We start from the raw sequence: 13857 nt of genomic DNA on the forward strand, positions 1-13857 counted from the left end.
AACCATAGTTTTTAAAAATATTCTCAAGTGAATTATCAAGATTGAATACTTTCATTTATCACAAACACAGTTATACATAGTACAACGTGCAGCGAAATGTTTTGTGCACATGTTCAGAAGAACATCCTGGACATCAGTGCTTGTTTCTCCTACTTTTTGCTACAGATATTAAATTTGAGCAGTTTTGGTATTTAATCTCTAACTTATCTCATGATATTGAAGCTCAAAGTTGGTCATAGAACTTTGCTGAACAAAAGGCAAGTTTCTTCCTCGGTTGTGGACAGGATGCTATATTGATTTGGTTGCAGTTTTTAACCAGAGTTCAAATGGTTTCCAGCCCTGGAAATTCCATGTGTTTATCTTATTGTTCTTGTGATGTTATCAGGGATTTAGAAAATGCTGCAAAAAACACGCATTGCATTGGATTTTATTGTATTGTACATACAAATTAAGGAGATTCTGAGGGTGTCAGGAGGGATTTTTTTTATTTTGTTTTTGATTTGTTTTTGTTTTTTTAATATTGAATGATCCGCTAAGAAATAAATTTTTAACAATAATCATTTTTATGGCATGAAATGTTCTATTCCGATGCCCTGAAAGCTATTGAAAAAAGTATATTTAGGTTTCATAGAATACAGTTGTATTCAGTGAGGGGTAGAAATGTCTAAGTCTCTTTGTTATAATAAATATATTTGCAGTAATCTACACATTTTCTGTATGTATTCATGTTTCTAATAGAATTCCAAGTGCTAGGCCTGTTTGAAATATATGTATCTGTATAGCAGTATAAGCTTTTGTACTTTCTGTTAAAAAAAACTCTCTTTCCTTATCTATTGTGCAGATATGTTATAGGCTTTATACAGTTTGATGCATGTGCTGTTTATTATTAAATCAGAAAAAATACATCAAATGCAAAAGGAGAAAGCAACAACAACATCGAGAGATGAAGGTGTTTTAAATACGTGACTGGGAAGATGATGACACACGTTTGTTATTCTTCACACACCCACCTGTCACAGGAGTCAATCAAAGTGAAAGGAGTCAAATCACCTGCACAGGATTAAAGTCTGAAGCTGAAATTTTATGATGTGCTTTTTATACTAACAGATCCATGCATCCATTATCAATACACCGCTTAATCCTCAATAGGGTCACAGGAAGCTGGAGTCCATTCCAGATGACTTAAGGTGAAGGCAGAGGACACCCGGACAGGACACCAGTCTATCACAGGGATGCATATTAACGATCCTCAGGGCCAATGACCACCTAATTAACTTATTCAGCTGTCAGGGAATCACCGGACCAGCTCTCCATCCTACGGGTCCGGTTCTACCACCCCCTGAGATCTAGCTCAGAGGGATGCTGCAGAACTGTTAAGCTGGTGAACGAGGAAAATTCGCTGTGCTTTCTCACTGCCTACATCCAGACGCCTATCCCTGCTTCCTCTGATAATTTATTTAACTGAGTAGCCACTTCGGTATAGTTAAATTTAATCACCAGTCACGCCTGTTAATGGCAGCTTTTCCTCTCATGGATCTTGCACTTGGTAAGCAGCTAGGTTTAATTCAGAGGTTATGGACATTTAGACAACCCCTAGGATATGTTTATACCGGGTCAATCTGGCCCCTATGACTAGGTAACCTGTCAGAACCTCTACTGTTGTTATGCACGCAATAATCTGACTTTTTACATCCAGACCTAGATGTATAAGTATTTATTCAGGGATAAAAATAGCACTTGCAATTTGTTGTCTTTAAATGCAGAATAATGCTTTATTAAAATATATCTCAGCAGGGCATAAGCATAGCCAATAAATCATCAGACAAATAATCAAACATTAGATAATATTCAAATCACTTATCATAATTCCTAACTGGTATCATGCTTTCATAAAAGAAGAGTAAAAATCACCCAAAATATGTAATTTGGAGGGGGTAGAGCAGACAGGGTGTGGCCACACCTGGCCGCTCACCTGAGACCCGACATGACCCCAGGGGGAAGCTGAAGAGAGTGTTTAGTTCAGATTCAGATCTGGATGTTTCCGATTTTGTTGTTTGGCCAATAAACTTTGTTGTAATCCACTCTGGTGTTATTCCTTTGGAAATAATAGAGTCCAGTAATACTCCATCAGTCAGTGTTATATCCAGATCACAGTTCTGTAATCCTCCAACAATGCAGAAAGAGCAGTTCCTTTAATCCATAATTCCATCAGAACAGTTATTCTTTGCAGACCAAGTTTATCCACCCATCCAAAGTTACGTGGTAATCCTCCCTTGTGCTCAGAACTGATGTCTGGATTGCAGCAGGTGGCTACCCTGCAACAACTCCCAACTTGCGTCTCGATCAGATGTACACACGTGGACAAAATTGTTGGTACCCCTCAGTTAAAGAAGGAAAAACCCACAATTCTCACTGAAATCACTTGAAACTCACAAAAGTAACAATAAATAAAAATTTATTGAAAATTAAATAATCAAAATCAGTCATCACTTTTGAATTGTTGATTAACATAATTATTTAAAAAAACAAACTAATGAAATAGGGCTGGACAAAAATGATGGTACCCATAACTTAATATTTTGTTGCACAACCTTTTGAGGCAATCACTGCAATTAAACGATTTCTGTATTTGTCAATGAGCGTTCTGCAGCTGTCAACAGGTATTTTGGCCCACTCCTCATGAGCAAACAGCTCCAGTTGTCTCAGGTTTGATGGGTGTCTTCTCCAAATGGCATGTTTCAGCTCCTTCCACATATGTTCAATGGGATTCAGATCTGGGCTCATAGAAGGCCACTTTAGAATAGTCCAACGCTTTTCTCTCAGCCATTCTTGGGCGTTTTTGGCTGTGTGTTTTGGATCGTTGTCCTGTTGGAAGACCCATGACCTGCGACTGAGACCAAGCTTTCTGACACCAGGCAGCACATTTCTCTCCAGAATGCCTTGATAGTCTTCAGATTTCATCGTACCTTGCACACTTTCAAGACACCCTGTGCCAGATGCAGCAAAGCAGCCCCAAAACATTACTGAGCCTCCTCCATTTTTCACCGTAGGGACAGTGTTCTTTTCTTCGTATGCTTGGTTTTTGAGTCTATGAACATAGAGTTGATGTGCCTTACCAAAAAGCTCCAGTTTGGTCTCATCTGTCCAAAGGACATTCTCCCAGAAGCTTTGTGGCTTGTCAACATGCATTTTTGCAAATTCCAGTCTGGCTTTTTTATGAGTTTTTTTCAGCAGTGGTGTCCTCCTTGGTCGTCTCCCATGAAGTCCACTTTGGCTCAAACAACGACGAATGGTGCGATCTGACACTGATGTACCTTGGCCTTGGAGTTCACCTTTAATTTCTTTGGAGGTTGCTCTGGGCTCTTTGGATACAATTCCAACGATCCGTCTCTTCAATTTGTCATCAATTTTCCTCTTGCGGCCACGTCCAGGGAGGTTGGCTACTGTCCCGTGGGTCTTGAACTTCTGAATAATATGAGCCACTGTTGTCACAGGAACTTCAAGCTGTTTAGAGATGGTCTTATAGCCTTTACCTTTAAGATGTTTGTCTATAATTTTTTTTCGGATGTCCTGGGACAATTCTCTCCTTCGCTTTCTGTTGTCCATGTTCAGTGTGGTACACACCTTTTCACCAAACAGCAGGGTGACTACTTGTCTCCCTTTAAATAGGCAGACTGACTGATTATGAGTTTGGAAACACCTGTGATGTCAATTAAATGACACACCTGAGTTAATCATGTCACTCTGGTCAAATAGTTTTCAATCTTTGATAGAGGTACCATCATTTTTGTCCAGGCCTGTTTCATTAGTTTGTTTTTTTAAATAATTATGTTAATCAACAATTCAAAAGTAATGGCTGTTTTTGATTATTTAATTTTCAATAAATTTTTATTTATTGTTACTTTTGTGAGTTTCAAGTGATTTCAGTGAGAATTGTGGGTTTTTCCTTCTTTAACTGAGGGGTACCAACAATTTTGTCCACGTGTGTAATTTATAGTGAACTGAACCTTTTGCATATGCAGTGACTGCCCCCTTAATTAACATCTTCTCCCCTCCCAACTCGCACACTTGTACCATGCTCCGACCGCATGGACACCTCCACTTTTAAGGAACTGAAACTACCCAGACTTATAAAAATCCCCAATCTATTTTGAGTTTAATCTTTACAGTGAACATTTGACCCTAGTTCACCTTAGCTCTTGACTTATCACCTCATTACCAAGTTAAAAACCTCTTATTTTAAAAGTTGTCAAAACTCTTTCTGAAACATCTCAGTTTCATAGTAATCAAAACCTTGAAAGCATTCTTATTCATATGGTAATAGTAAACCCTAACCCTCTGGTAACCAAGGCCCTCACTGCTCCCAGTGAGGTGCTGCCCTCAAGTGGTCACTTCTAATACAAGGGTTGAGGAATATGCATTTGAAAAACACAATCACTCCTCTCCTTGATGTCCCTATCAGACCAGTATTCATTGTTCAACATCAAAGAATGTAAAAAGGACATATTTAAAGAAACAACCAACTTATAAAAATGTATAAAGAAAAGACATTTTCCCAAAAAATAATCAACCCTTCATTCTTCTGAATGAGGCACTCTTCTGATTTTTACTCTGTTTCAAAATTAAAGAATATAAAGAGTAAAAAGTAAGCATTTGGTTAATTCACACATTCATCAGGTTATAGCATATAGCGTTATAAATCACAGGTTATAATATCATACCGTGCTCTCTCATTTTGCTGCCACTCCTTCATAATTCCATCCTTATGACTAGGGGATCCCATATCCATGAATATTGACAATATAGAGACAAACAATCACACTCACATCCACACCTACAGAAAATTTAGAATCAACAGTTAACCTCAGTGTGTTTTTGGACTGTGGGAGGAAGGACACAGAAACGTGTCAGGCCCAGGCACGGATGTTTTGTGACGAATTTTCAATAATGAGGCGTGTAGAGAAAGGTGAGGTGAGATGGACAGGTGCAGGTTGAGCAAAGGTTTATTGTTGAGGTTTGGCCGCTTTTCAGTTTGATCAACTACTGCAGCAGCAAAGGCATTTTGGCTCCTGAAAAGCTCTCTGTGCTCAACTGCAGCAATTTGTGCCAGCAAACAAACGTGACACACGTGTTTTTAGTTTACTGAAAACTAGTCCTAGTTGTCAGTACATCCAGTAGGAAACACGGAACTTGGCAGACTTAATTTAAAGAAAACAAAAAAATATAAACAAATATAGGTCAAAGAAGATGTAGGCCAGAGCAAAAATCATACACTCCTGTTTTCTGAAGTTTGTCTGTTCATGTACATGAAGAGTTTTTAATACACAAAACATTATCCTAAACAATATAAAGTATCCATTATCTATACACCGCTTAACCCTCATTAGATTAGGGTCATAGGGGCTGGAGTCTATCCCAGATGACTGAGGATGAAGGCAGGGGACACCTGGACAGGACACCGGTCTATCACAGGAATACACTTAGAGACAAACAATCACACTCGCAAAACACAAATATCCTCAGCATGTTTTTGGATTGAGGGAGGAAACAAGAGAAAACCAACGTATGTACGGGGAGAACATGCAAACTCCACACAGAAACGTGCCAGGGGACGTACCAGGGAAGTTCTAGCTGTGAGGTGATGGTGCTAACCACCGAGCCACTGTACAACTAATAGAATCAATTAAAAAAAAGAAAAAAAAGACAGGATGTTGAAAATCTGTAACGGACACGAAACACAAGTTTATATTTGCCTGAGAAGGTCAAAGATTATTTGACAGCTGGTTCCTGGGAGCTTTTACAGTTTACCATTTCAAAAATACTTTTCAGAATCATCTGTTAAAAAACAAAAAGATATGTGAACATCATTGATTAATGATTGAATGAAAACTGACTAAACCTTTGAAAAATTTGGTAAATCAAAGAGAATGTTACATCTTAACCAATCATTAATACACCTCGATGGCAGGGAAATAAATGCATAAGCTCATCAGCGTTGTGCGCCCTTTCACAGGAGCAGATCAACAGATCTGATTAAAGATCAACGAGCGGTGTTTACTACTTTGGAGACGGTTTATAACGGTGGCAGTGGTCTCCAGTCAGATGAGAGTCACAGGTCAGAGTGTACTTGAACTTGAAGCCTCCTCCGTTGGCCGAGCAGGTGAAACTGTGCGTCCCTTGGACCACCCTCGTACTACAACTTATCAGCAGGTCATCATACTGTAGGTCCTCATCCCAAAGCTCAAAATACAAAGTTGTGTGAGTGTCCACCTGCATGAAGAAAAACAAATTGAAATTAGATTTTAATATACTGTAATGCTTCAAATGCTGAGTGGAGGATTGTGGACCATCCAGAAAAAGTATTTGTAGACACAGATAGGCTCTTCTAAACCATCTTTTTGAAAATATTAGAATGTTTCTCTGAGTGCACCACTTCTTAAAATAACTCCTTTTTCTCTCCAGTGTTGGCAGATTGAGCAGTTTTTCATCCAGCCGGAACACTTTTTCATCAGAGTTTAGACAAAAATTTGATCATTTGTTCATGGTGGTTTCCACTTCATAAGGACGATTCATGACGAATTTTCAATAATGAGGCGTGTAGAGAAAGGTGAGGTGAGATGGACAGGTGCAGGTTGAGCAAAGGTTTATTGTTGAGGTTTGGCCGCTTTTCAATTTGATCAACTACTGCAGCAGCAAAGACATTTTGGCTTCTTAAAATATAAATATAAAAAGTGTGTGCGTGTGTCACTCAAGCTTGCCTGATAAACATGGAAATTTACTCACATAAAAAAACTTTGCAGTAATATTTAAATGAGTAACCTGGTATACTCGGCTTCAAATAACCTGACTGAATGTGGAGACCTGTTCTCTGACCAGATATAGTAACTCCAGCATAAAAAGTCAATAACAACAGTTGACTTTAAGGCATAACTGTAGGATTCATGTTTTTCTCTTCACGTATTTTTTGAGTTTATGTGTAAGATGAGGGTTTACTGGCCTTGCCCAGATCAAAATAAGCGTTCCACTGGGGGTCGTTTGACTCGATCATATGAGTCCTGTGATAGATGGAACCGAACCACATCTTAACAAAGCTGAGAAAAGAGGAAAAGAGAGAAGAGCAACATATGAAATAATAGTATTGTTTAATACACCTTCAGATCTCAGTCTCTGATCTCACTCTGCTCACCTGTCGGTAGGACCAGCATAATCTCCGTACAGATCCCAGGCTTGGATGATGGTCACCGCCAGTGATCCCCTCCAGGTCTTTGGAGGACAGTGTTTGGCAAGAATGCTGTATAAGGCCAATGAATGTTTATCCTCAGCATTGTCCTCTAAGTACTTCTCTATGTCAGCTTTCATTCCTGCTCTCTGTGTCTCATTGTCTAGCAGCTCATACAGTGGCCGAAGGGAGTATGAAACAACATCTGGGTGATCCTTGAGGGAGTTCAGCCAAGTCATGTAGCGTCCGGAGTCATCACGGGTGAGTGCAAACTCCCCCACCCAACCATCACCTCCAGACACCTCTGTGTAGTGCTGGTGAAGACCAGAACTGTAGCTGGTGGCGACATCGTTGTTCTGTATGACCTTGTGGCAAGACCCTCGGACATCGGATAGTTTCAACTTTCCGAGGCCGACAGAGACACCCAACGACAAACAGGAGTGAACCTGGAGGACAGAAGGGGAAATAAGACGTTACTTCAAGGGGCTGAATATGGGATTTACACCCATCAGCCACATCTCCGAGACTACTGACAGGTGAAGTGATTAACACCTACTGTCTTGCTACAATGAACCAAAAAACTGAAAATGGAATCAAAGCAGTATTAGTTTATGGGGTTGGGCATATAAGAGCATAGAAATGATTTGCATCCCTGCTCATTAGTTTGTGTTCAAGTCAGAAATATCTTCTGTCCTTTCTGACAGCGCAACAACATATGTGTGTGAGTGTGTGAGTCTGGCTGTCTGTGTGCTTCATGTACATCACTTGTGGAGAGTCCGTTCAGTGAAGACAAGCAGGTCCGTGAAGCCGTCACTCGCCTGAGTCGCCCCCCGAGGTAGACCTGACAGGAAGGACAAGGATGTGGAATAAGGAAATTAACATGGCGTGCGTGCGCCCATGTTTTTGCTATATTGTGGGGACCAAATGTCCCTATAACTGTAGGAAAACCGAAAACTATGTCACTTGTGGGGACCTCATTTCGGTCCCCACAAGTTTAAACAGTGTTTTCTTGGCCATGTTGTTGTTACTAAAAAAAGTAAAAGTGGAAAAACGTTTCTTTAGGGTTAAGCATTGTTTTGGTTAGGGTTAGGGTTTGGTTAAGGTTTGGGTTAGGGTAAGGGTTAGGGGTTAGATATGAATGGGAGTCAATGGTATGTCCCCACAATGATAGCAAGACACACACGTGTGTGTGTGTGTGTGTGTGTGTGTGTGTGTGTGCGTGTTAACCTGGCGGATGTAGTGAGTGCCGTATGTTTGTATGAGCAGACGGTACTCAGCCCTGGTGGAGTCGTCGTAAACACTTGGCAGTCTGGCCAAATCCTTCCTGAACTCAGAGCTGATGGGTGGCTTGGTAGAAACACGGTAACTAGACACAAAGAGACAGGTTTGTAAGTTTTCTTGAAAAATCTAACTTTATGTTTTGATGGAGGGATGTTTGCAGCCTACCGATAATGCTCGCAGGAGACACCGTGTGTGCTGAAGGTGTAGCGGTCCTCTCTGGTCTTCTGTGATGCAAAGTTATACGCTCTGGAGCGAGTTCCTCCCACCACCAAAGAGGCAATTTTACCTAAATTTAGGCCATTCTGATGAAATAAACAAACAAAAAAAGCTGTTACAATATATCCCCATGATGTAGGCAAAATAATCTATATTGAGGATTAAAAAATAGTAAAGAATTTTCTAAATAGTGGTTTTATTACAGATTTCCCCTTATTTTGTTGAAGTACAGATATTAATGCGGAAAACCATAGAAAAGTATTAAAATACATGTTAACTATACAAAAATAAGCCAATGATGTCCATATCCAATATATATATTTTTGCATGTGGTAATTTGTTCTTTAACAAGGTTTGACTGTAAAATGAGAGTTTTTATGTTTTTTACTATTTAAATCAGCAAACATATAATTACTTTACAATTTCCTTTGTTTGAAGTAATGTTTTTTTGTTTGTTTTTTTTACTGTTTTTAGACAACAACATGTTTCATATAAGCCCTTTGGATCAGAACTTGTATATTATTATGGTGTGTTTGTGTCAGAGCGGCACAATCACTTTACTTTACCTGTCTATCAGCTTTCATAATAATATCAGTCTTAATTGTGTAAATGTTTCTTACCTTCCAGTCATCACTTTCCTCGGAGGTGCATTTCTCAACCAGTGAGCTGTGGACACAATTTAAATGGAAGAATCATTATTTAATTAGACAATCTGAATTCTAACGCCATTTCCTGCTCTGTAAAAAAATGGATTAACAAATGAACTTAAAATGTAAATGGATTTTTTAGATGTTCTGCTGTTGAGTCATTCCATCTCATTTCAACAAATCTGAGGAAATTTTGTTGCATGACCTCCTCTGATCATCTCCAAACTTTTTTTTTAACTATCCCAACATAAGAATAGATTACTTGCAAAGTTTTAACATCATATGATTGCTATTTGCTAAGTTATAAAATATTTAAATCCCTATTTTTCCACTCGGAAATTGATATGTTAGGTAGAAAGGCTTGATTTAGGAAGATAATACTGGGAACTGACTGATGATATAGACTTACAAGTGATCTGAAGGGTTCAAACACCTTAACAATAGAGCAGGAAAAAAAAATTGGAATGAATATACCCATTTCTCTGTGGTACAGGGCAATTTAAAAATTTGGCGAAAATGGCATTTTTCAAGAATTTAGGCATTTTTTTCACAAATTTTAATAAGTAACAAGGTTCATATGTTATAAAAATCTCAAAGTACCTTAAAAGTTCTCTCTAACCTAAAAATATCCAAGAGCTAGCTAGTCTCCTTAGACCTCAAAACGATGCCTATTTATGAAACAGACTGAAAAACACCATACATATATTGGCACAGAAACCAATGTGGGACATGGAGTAGAAACATGAAACTTTGTCTGTATAACAATAAACATCCGAATAATTGATATCTGAAGTATCAACATTGTTTCTTGAATCCTTCATGGCCAATTTAACCAAGAAATGCACTATGTTTTATAGGCGTTTTTTTAGGAATTCTAACTAATATATTGCAGTTAAAATGAGTTATATTGCCTTAGGTCCCATGTAAAACATGTAATTTGTCCCCAACTTATCACACCACTATTTCTGTCCTTTGAACTGCTTGAATTTCTCTGAAATCAGGCCATCATCTGCACCAGATATGTGGTACTGTCCACCACGGCGTGTTGAAGGAGCAGTGATTGGACAGAGGATGTGGGCTGTAGGCACCCACACTACGTCATCCTTTCTAGGCCATGTGAACTTCTTGCTGGGACCTTTTGGGTGCATGAATTTCACTTGCAAATCTTCAAATTCAGCTGATAAGTCAAATACGATACCGAGGCTGTCCTGAGAATGCAGTCTAGGAGTGATGCCATTTCTTCTTATTCAGTTACTGTATGAAAGAAAAAACAATGTCTATATAATAATTAACTTCAGATATGCCCTTTGTAACTTATACTACGATGCTGATGCTTCAGATTCATCTTTCATCTTTAGTTGGTCATGTAAATGGTTCCTAAAAACAAAAACGAGGATCAAAATGTATAGTAAATTGATTCAGCAGTTGCTCATCTTTGGCACAAGAAACAAATATGAAAGTAAGTTCACACATACTTCACACATACTAGTTCCTCCAAAAAAAATTTGAACCGCGTACCATGTATCCCACATGCACTTTTTAATGCCTAAAGTTAGGCTATTTTGGGTCTACACCTGAGTTCAACAGCCTATAAATCAATAAATAAGCTTTATTTTAATGTTTTAAAACTTCTACCTTATGCAACTTTCATTAGTAAAGAAGAAAATTCATTCTTTCAATGTCTTTTCACAAGAATAAGTCCTAAAATAGAGGCATGAAAAACCCAAAATAAAGTCGCCCATGAAATAATAAGGATATTTTGGGAAATTCCACAGTCCAGTATTTTTTATTTTCATTCATTTCTATACTTTTCTCACCAGAAGGGTAAAAGTTTTGGAAGGGGAAAAAATTCTGACCATGTAAAAGGAGTATAAATTGCTTTTTTTAGTAGTTTAAAACCCTAAAATCATAGGCGAGGATTAAGTTTGGACTGACTATGGGTATTAGATTAGATCATTACTGCTTATACTGTATGTTTATAACCATAATACTTTGCATTTGTTCATAAAATTACCCAAATAAAGCCCAAAAAAAATTTTGGGAGGATCTGAGAAAGTGGTGCAACAAGCATTTGTTGAATTGACATGGAATGACTCTGTTGTTAACATGATAAAAACAGATTAGCAAACAGATTACATCAATTCCAGAAGTTATGCATGACACATAAAGATGAAAGTCATGCTAATCTGTAAGCAGTGATTGGGAAGCTGAATTTGTGGAGCCGTGAGATCCTCAGTCGAGCGATTTTATGAAAAAGACACATTTTAGCAAAACCAACATTTGAGCTTGACTTGGACACTGACTGAGTGAAGAAAGCAGAAAGTACATATTTGGAGATATTTCATGAAAGTGTGATGTAACTGTGTCAGTAATTACTTTATATTTCATACCTAGTAGAAGTGTGTGCACTGCTGCTGAAAACAGCATGACATCGGCTGAATGGACGCCAGTCCACTGCAGAAACTGGCAGCTGAAACACATTAGATACGTACAACCATCTGTATATGACTGCTTATTTACTATTATTATCATTATCATTATTATTATTACTTTCTGCAGCTTGTAGCCTTGAAGAGGGTTGGAGCAGAGTGTGCAGTTGCCATCTGGGGTCTTGTAAGTTTTCACATCAACCACGTAGGCTCCTTTTCTCTGCCATTTGACCACATCAAAGCCCTCCCCCACCAGGTTGTGACTTGGTACAAAGGGAGCCGAGTCACACTCGCTCGAGGTCCCAGTCCGACAGGACAGAACAGGAGAGTGTTGGGAGAGGAAGAGGAGGAGGCTCAGGTAGAGAGGAGCTGAGGAGGAGAGCATGGCTGGAGTCAAAGAGACTAAAATAGAACAGAAAAGGACAAAAGTGATCATCATTTTAACTGTAGATGATTATTTTATTAAAAGAAAACAGGCTTTGTTTCAGCAAAAAGCTGCAACCTGTTCCAGTGAATTATTTGAAAATAATGTCTTCATAAAACCTTAAAGTTTGTGCTGTAAAATGGCTACATTGTTCAGAACAACAGCTTGTTTCACTAAACACAGTTCAGACAGTTGGCTGCTGTGTGAAGGTCGCCCTCTAGTGGAGACTGAAGGTTTAACCAGCAAGCTCTGGCTCACCAATATGTTTGTTGTAACGAATAGACATTTGAGAAACTTCTCAGTTTCTTGATAAGAGCAAGAAAGCACGGGAAATATGTGCACAGTATTTAAAAACACATTTAAAAAATCTGAACAGAACGGCTCCTCCAGGCTAATTTCAGGACATCTTGAACTCTTTTGGGTCAACCGTCTTGAAGTTTTCTACAGTAACCTGGTGCTTTATTACATCAAGCTTCCTCCAACACTTCCTAGAGTTCAGACTTTTTCTTTTCAGTCCAGATGATACTATTCAGCTTCTACAAGAGAGCTATCTTCAGTTCTTCTTGGGGTGTTAATCACTGTTAGGAACTATTCCTGGATTTTTTGTTGACAAATAAATCCTACTGCCTTCAGAATGCTGACTTCTCTTGATGATTTTTTGAAGATCTTTCAAGAAGCTTTTAAGACATTTGAAGTCATACACTCTGGCCTTGATCTGTGACTTAGTTTACACTTCATCAACATCTGCAACAAATTTCACTCAAGTTGTGGTGGAATTATGAGCGCATGAGCATTATTCACAATGAAGTTTTGATGCAAAATAATGTGCAGTTCTGTAAACATTCTGTGTAATTGTAATGCCGACTTCTCCTTGATTCAAAGAAGAGCTGGAGAATAACAACAGAATAATTCACAGATGCTGATATTGTGTTTGTGGAATGAGGTTCAGGTTAGTGAATCCAACAAAATAAAAAATCATACTTCAATCCTGCATGATGGTCACAACTAAAAAAACTTCACAAACTTTCCATGCACACTAGAATTCCTTTCAGGAGCCTCTGTTTGATTCTTGCATCCTGTATTCCTGCTGCAGGTTGTGTTTTTGAGACCAAAACATGAACCGCATCTGCTGCTGAAACGGAAGAAGTTCAGACCGACAAATCCATGCAATCCCATCATACAGCTGTGCATAGAAGTGTACGCAAAGAAAGAATCAGCATTCTCCTACAAATAACACTCCCTCTGGTCTGTTAAAGTATGCTGACTGTAAATTCCTGTAACACTGAGAAAGTTTTTTTTTTACCTGCTTCAAATGTTGAAAAAGTCGCACTTGCAGTTCCACTTCCAATAACTGAAATAAGGCTGAGCAGGATGAAGAGTCAGCAGGATTTGACAAGTTTAGACATCGCTGAGGGAAGGTCCACAGCTGATGAGGAAATAAGAAGAAAAAGGAGGGGCAGATCTAAAGAAGTAAGGATGATTAAAAAACACCCAAGCAGCAATTTAATGTGCCTAGGTACAAGGAAATGACCACCTGACTGTAACACACCACGTTGTTTTAATTCTTTGTATTTGATTTTTATTCCCAATATCAGTTTCTAGAGAGAGTTCTACTTAATGGGAGAGTTACGTAGATTTTTT

The 13857-nt window shown here is 38.6% G+C and overlaps 1 protein-coding gene across 1 annotated transcript; it reads right to left on the reverse strand.

Moving 5' to 3' along the window:
• Nucleotides 1–4991: 4991 nt before the first annotated feature.
• LOC110954001 (perforin-1-like) lies at nt 4992–13857 on the reverse strand. Its single transcript, XM_051945815.1, has 10 exons — nt 13520–13857; nt 11914–12194; nt 11754–11833; nt 9337–9382; nt 8666–8802; nt 8447–8585; nt 7980–8060; nt 7187–7665; nt 6998–7091; nt 4992–6270 (listed from the first exon to the last, which is right to left on the reverse strand). Exons 2-10 carry the CDS (start codon nt 12175–12177, stop codon nt 6058–6060), a joined length of 1533 nt encoding a protein of 510 aa, XP_051801775.1. The 5' UTR covers nt 12178–12194; nt 13520–13857; the 3' UTR covers nt 4992–6057.

This window comes from Acanthochromis polyacanthus, chromosome 3, assembly GCF_021347895.1.
Source record: "Acanthochromis polyacanthus isolate Apoly-LR-REF ecotype Palm Island chromosome 3, KAUST_Apoly_ChrSc, whole genome shotgun sequence".
Classification (NCBI taxonomy): Eukaryota; Metazoa; Chordata; class Actinopteri; family Pomacentridae; genus Acanthochromis; species Acanthochromis polyacanthus.

What these genes read in the sequence shown, in the direction of transcription:
- LOC110954001 (XM_051945815.1), bottom strand. Translation starts at nt 12,177, where the DNA reads ATGCTCTCCTCCTCAGCTCCTCTCTACCTGAGCCTCCTCCTCTTCCTC. An exon ending in AAGGCTACAAGCTGCAGAAA is followed by an intron (nt 11,834 to 11,913) that starts GTAATAATAATA and finishes AATGTGTTTCAG; the next exon opens with CTGCCAGTTTCTGCAGTGGA. An exon ending in AGTGCACACACTTCTACTAG is followed by an intron (nt 9,383 to 11,753) that starts GTATGAAATATA and finishes TTGTGTCCACAG; the next exon opens with CTCACTGGTTGAGAAATGCA.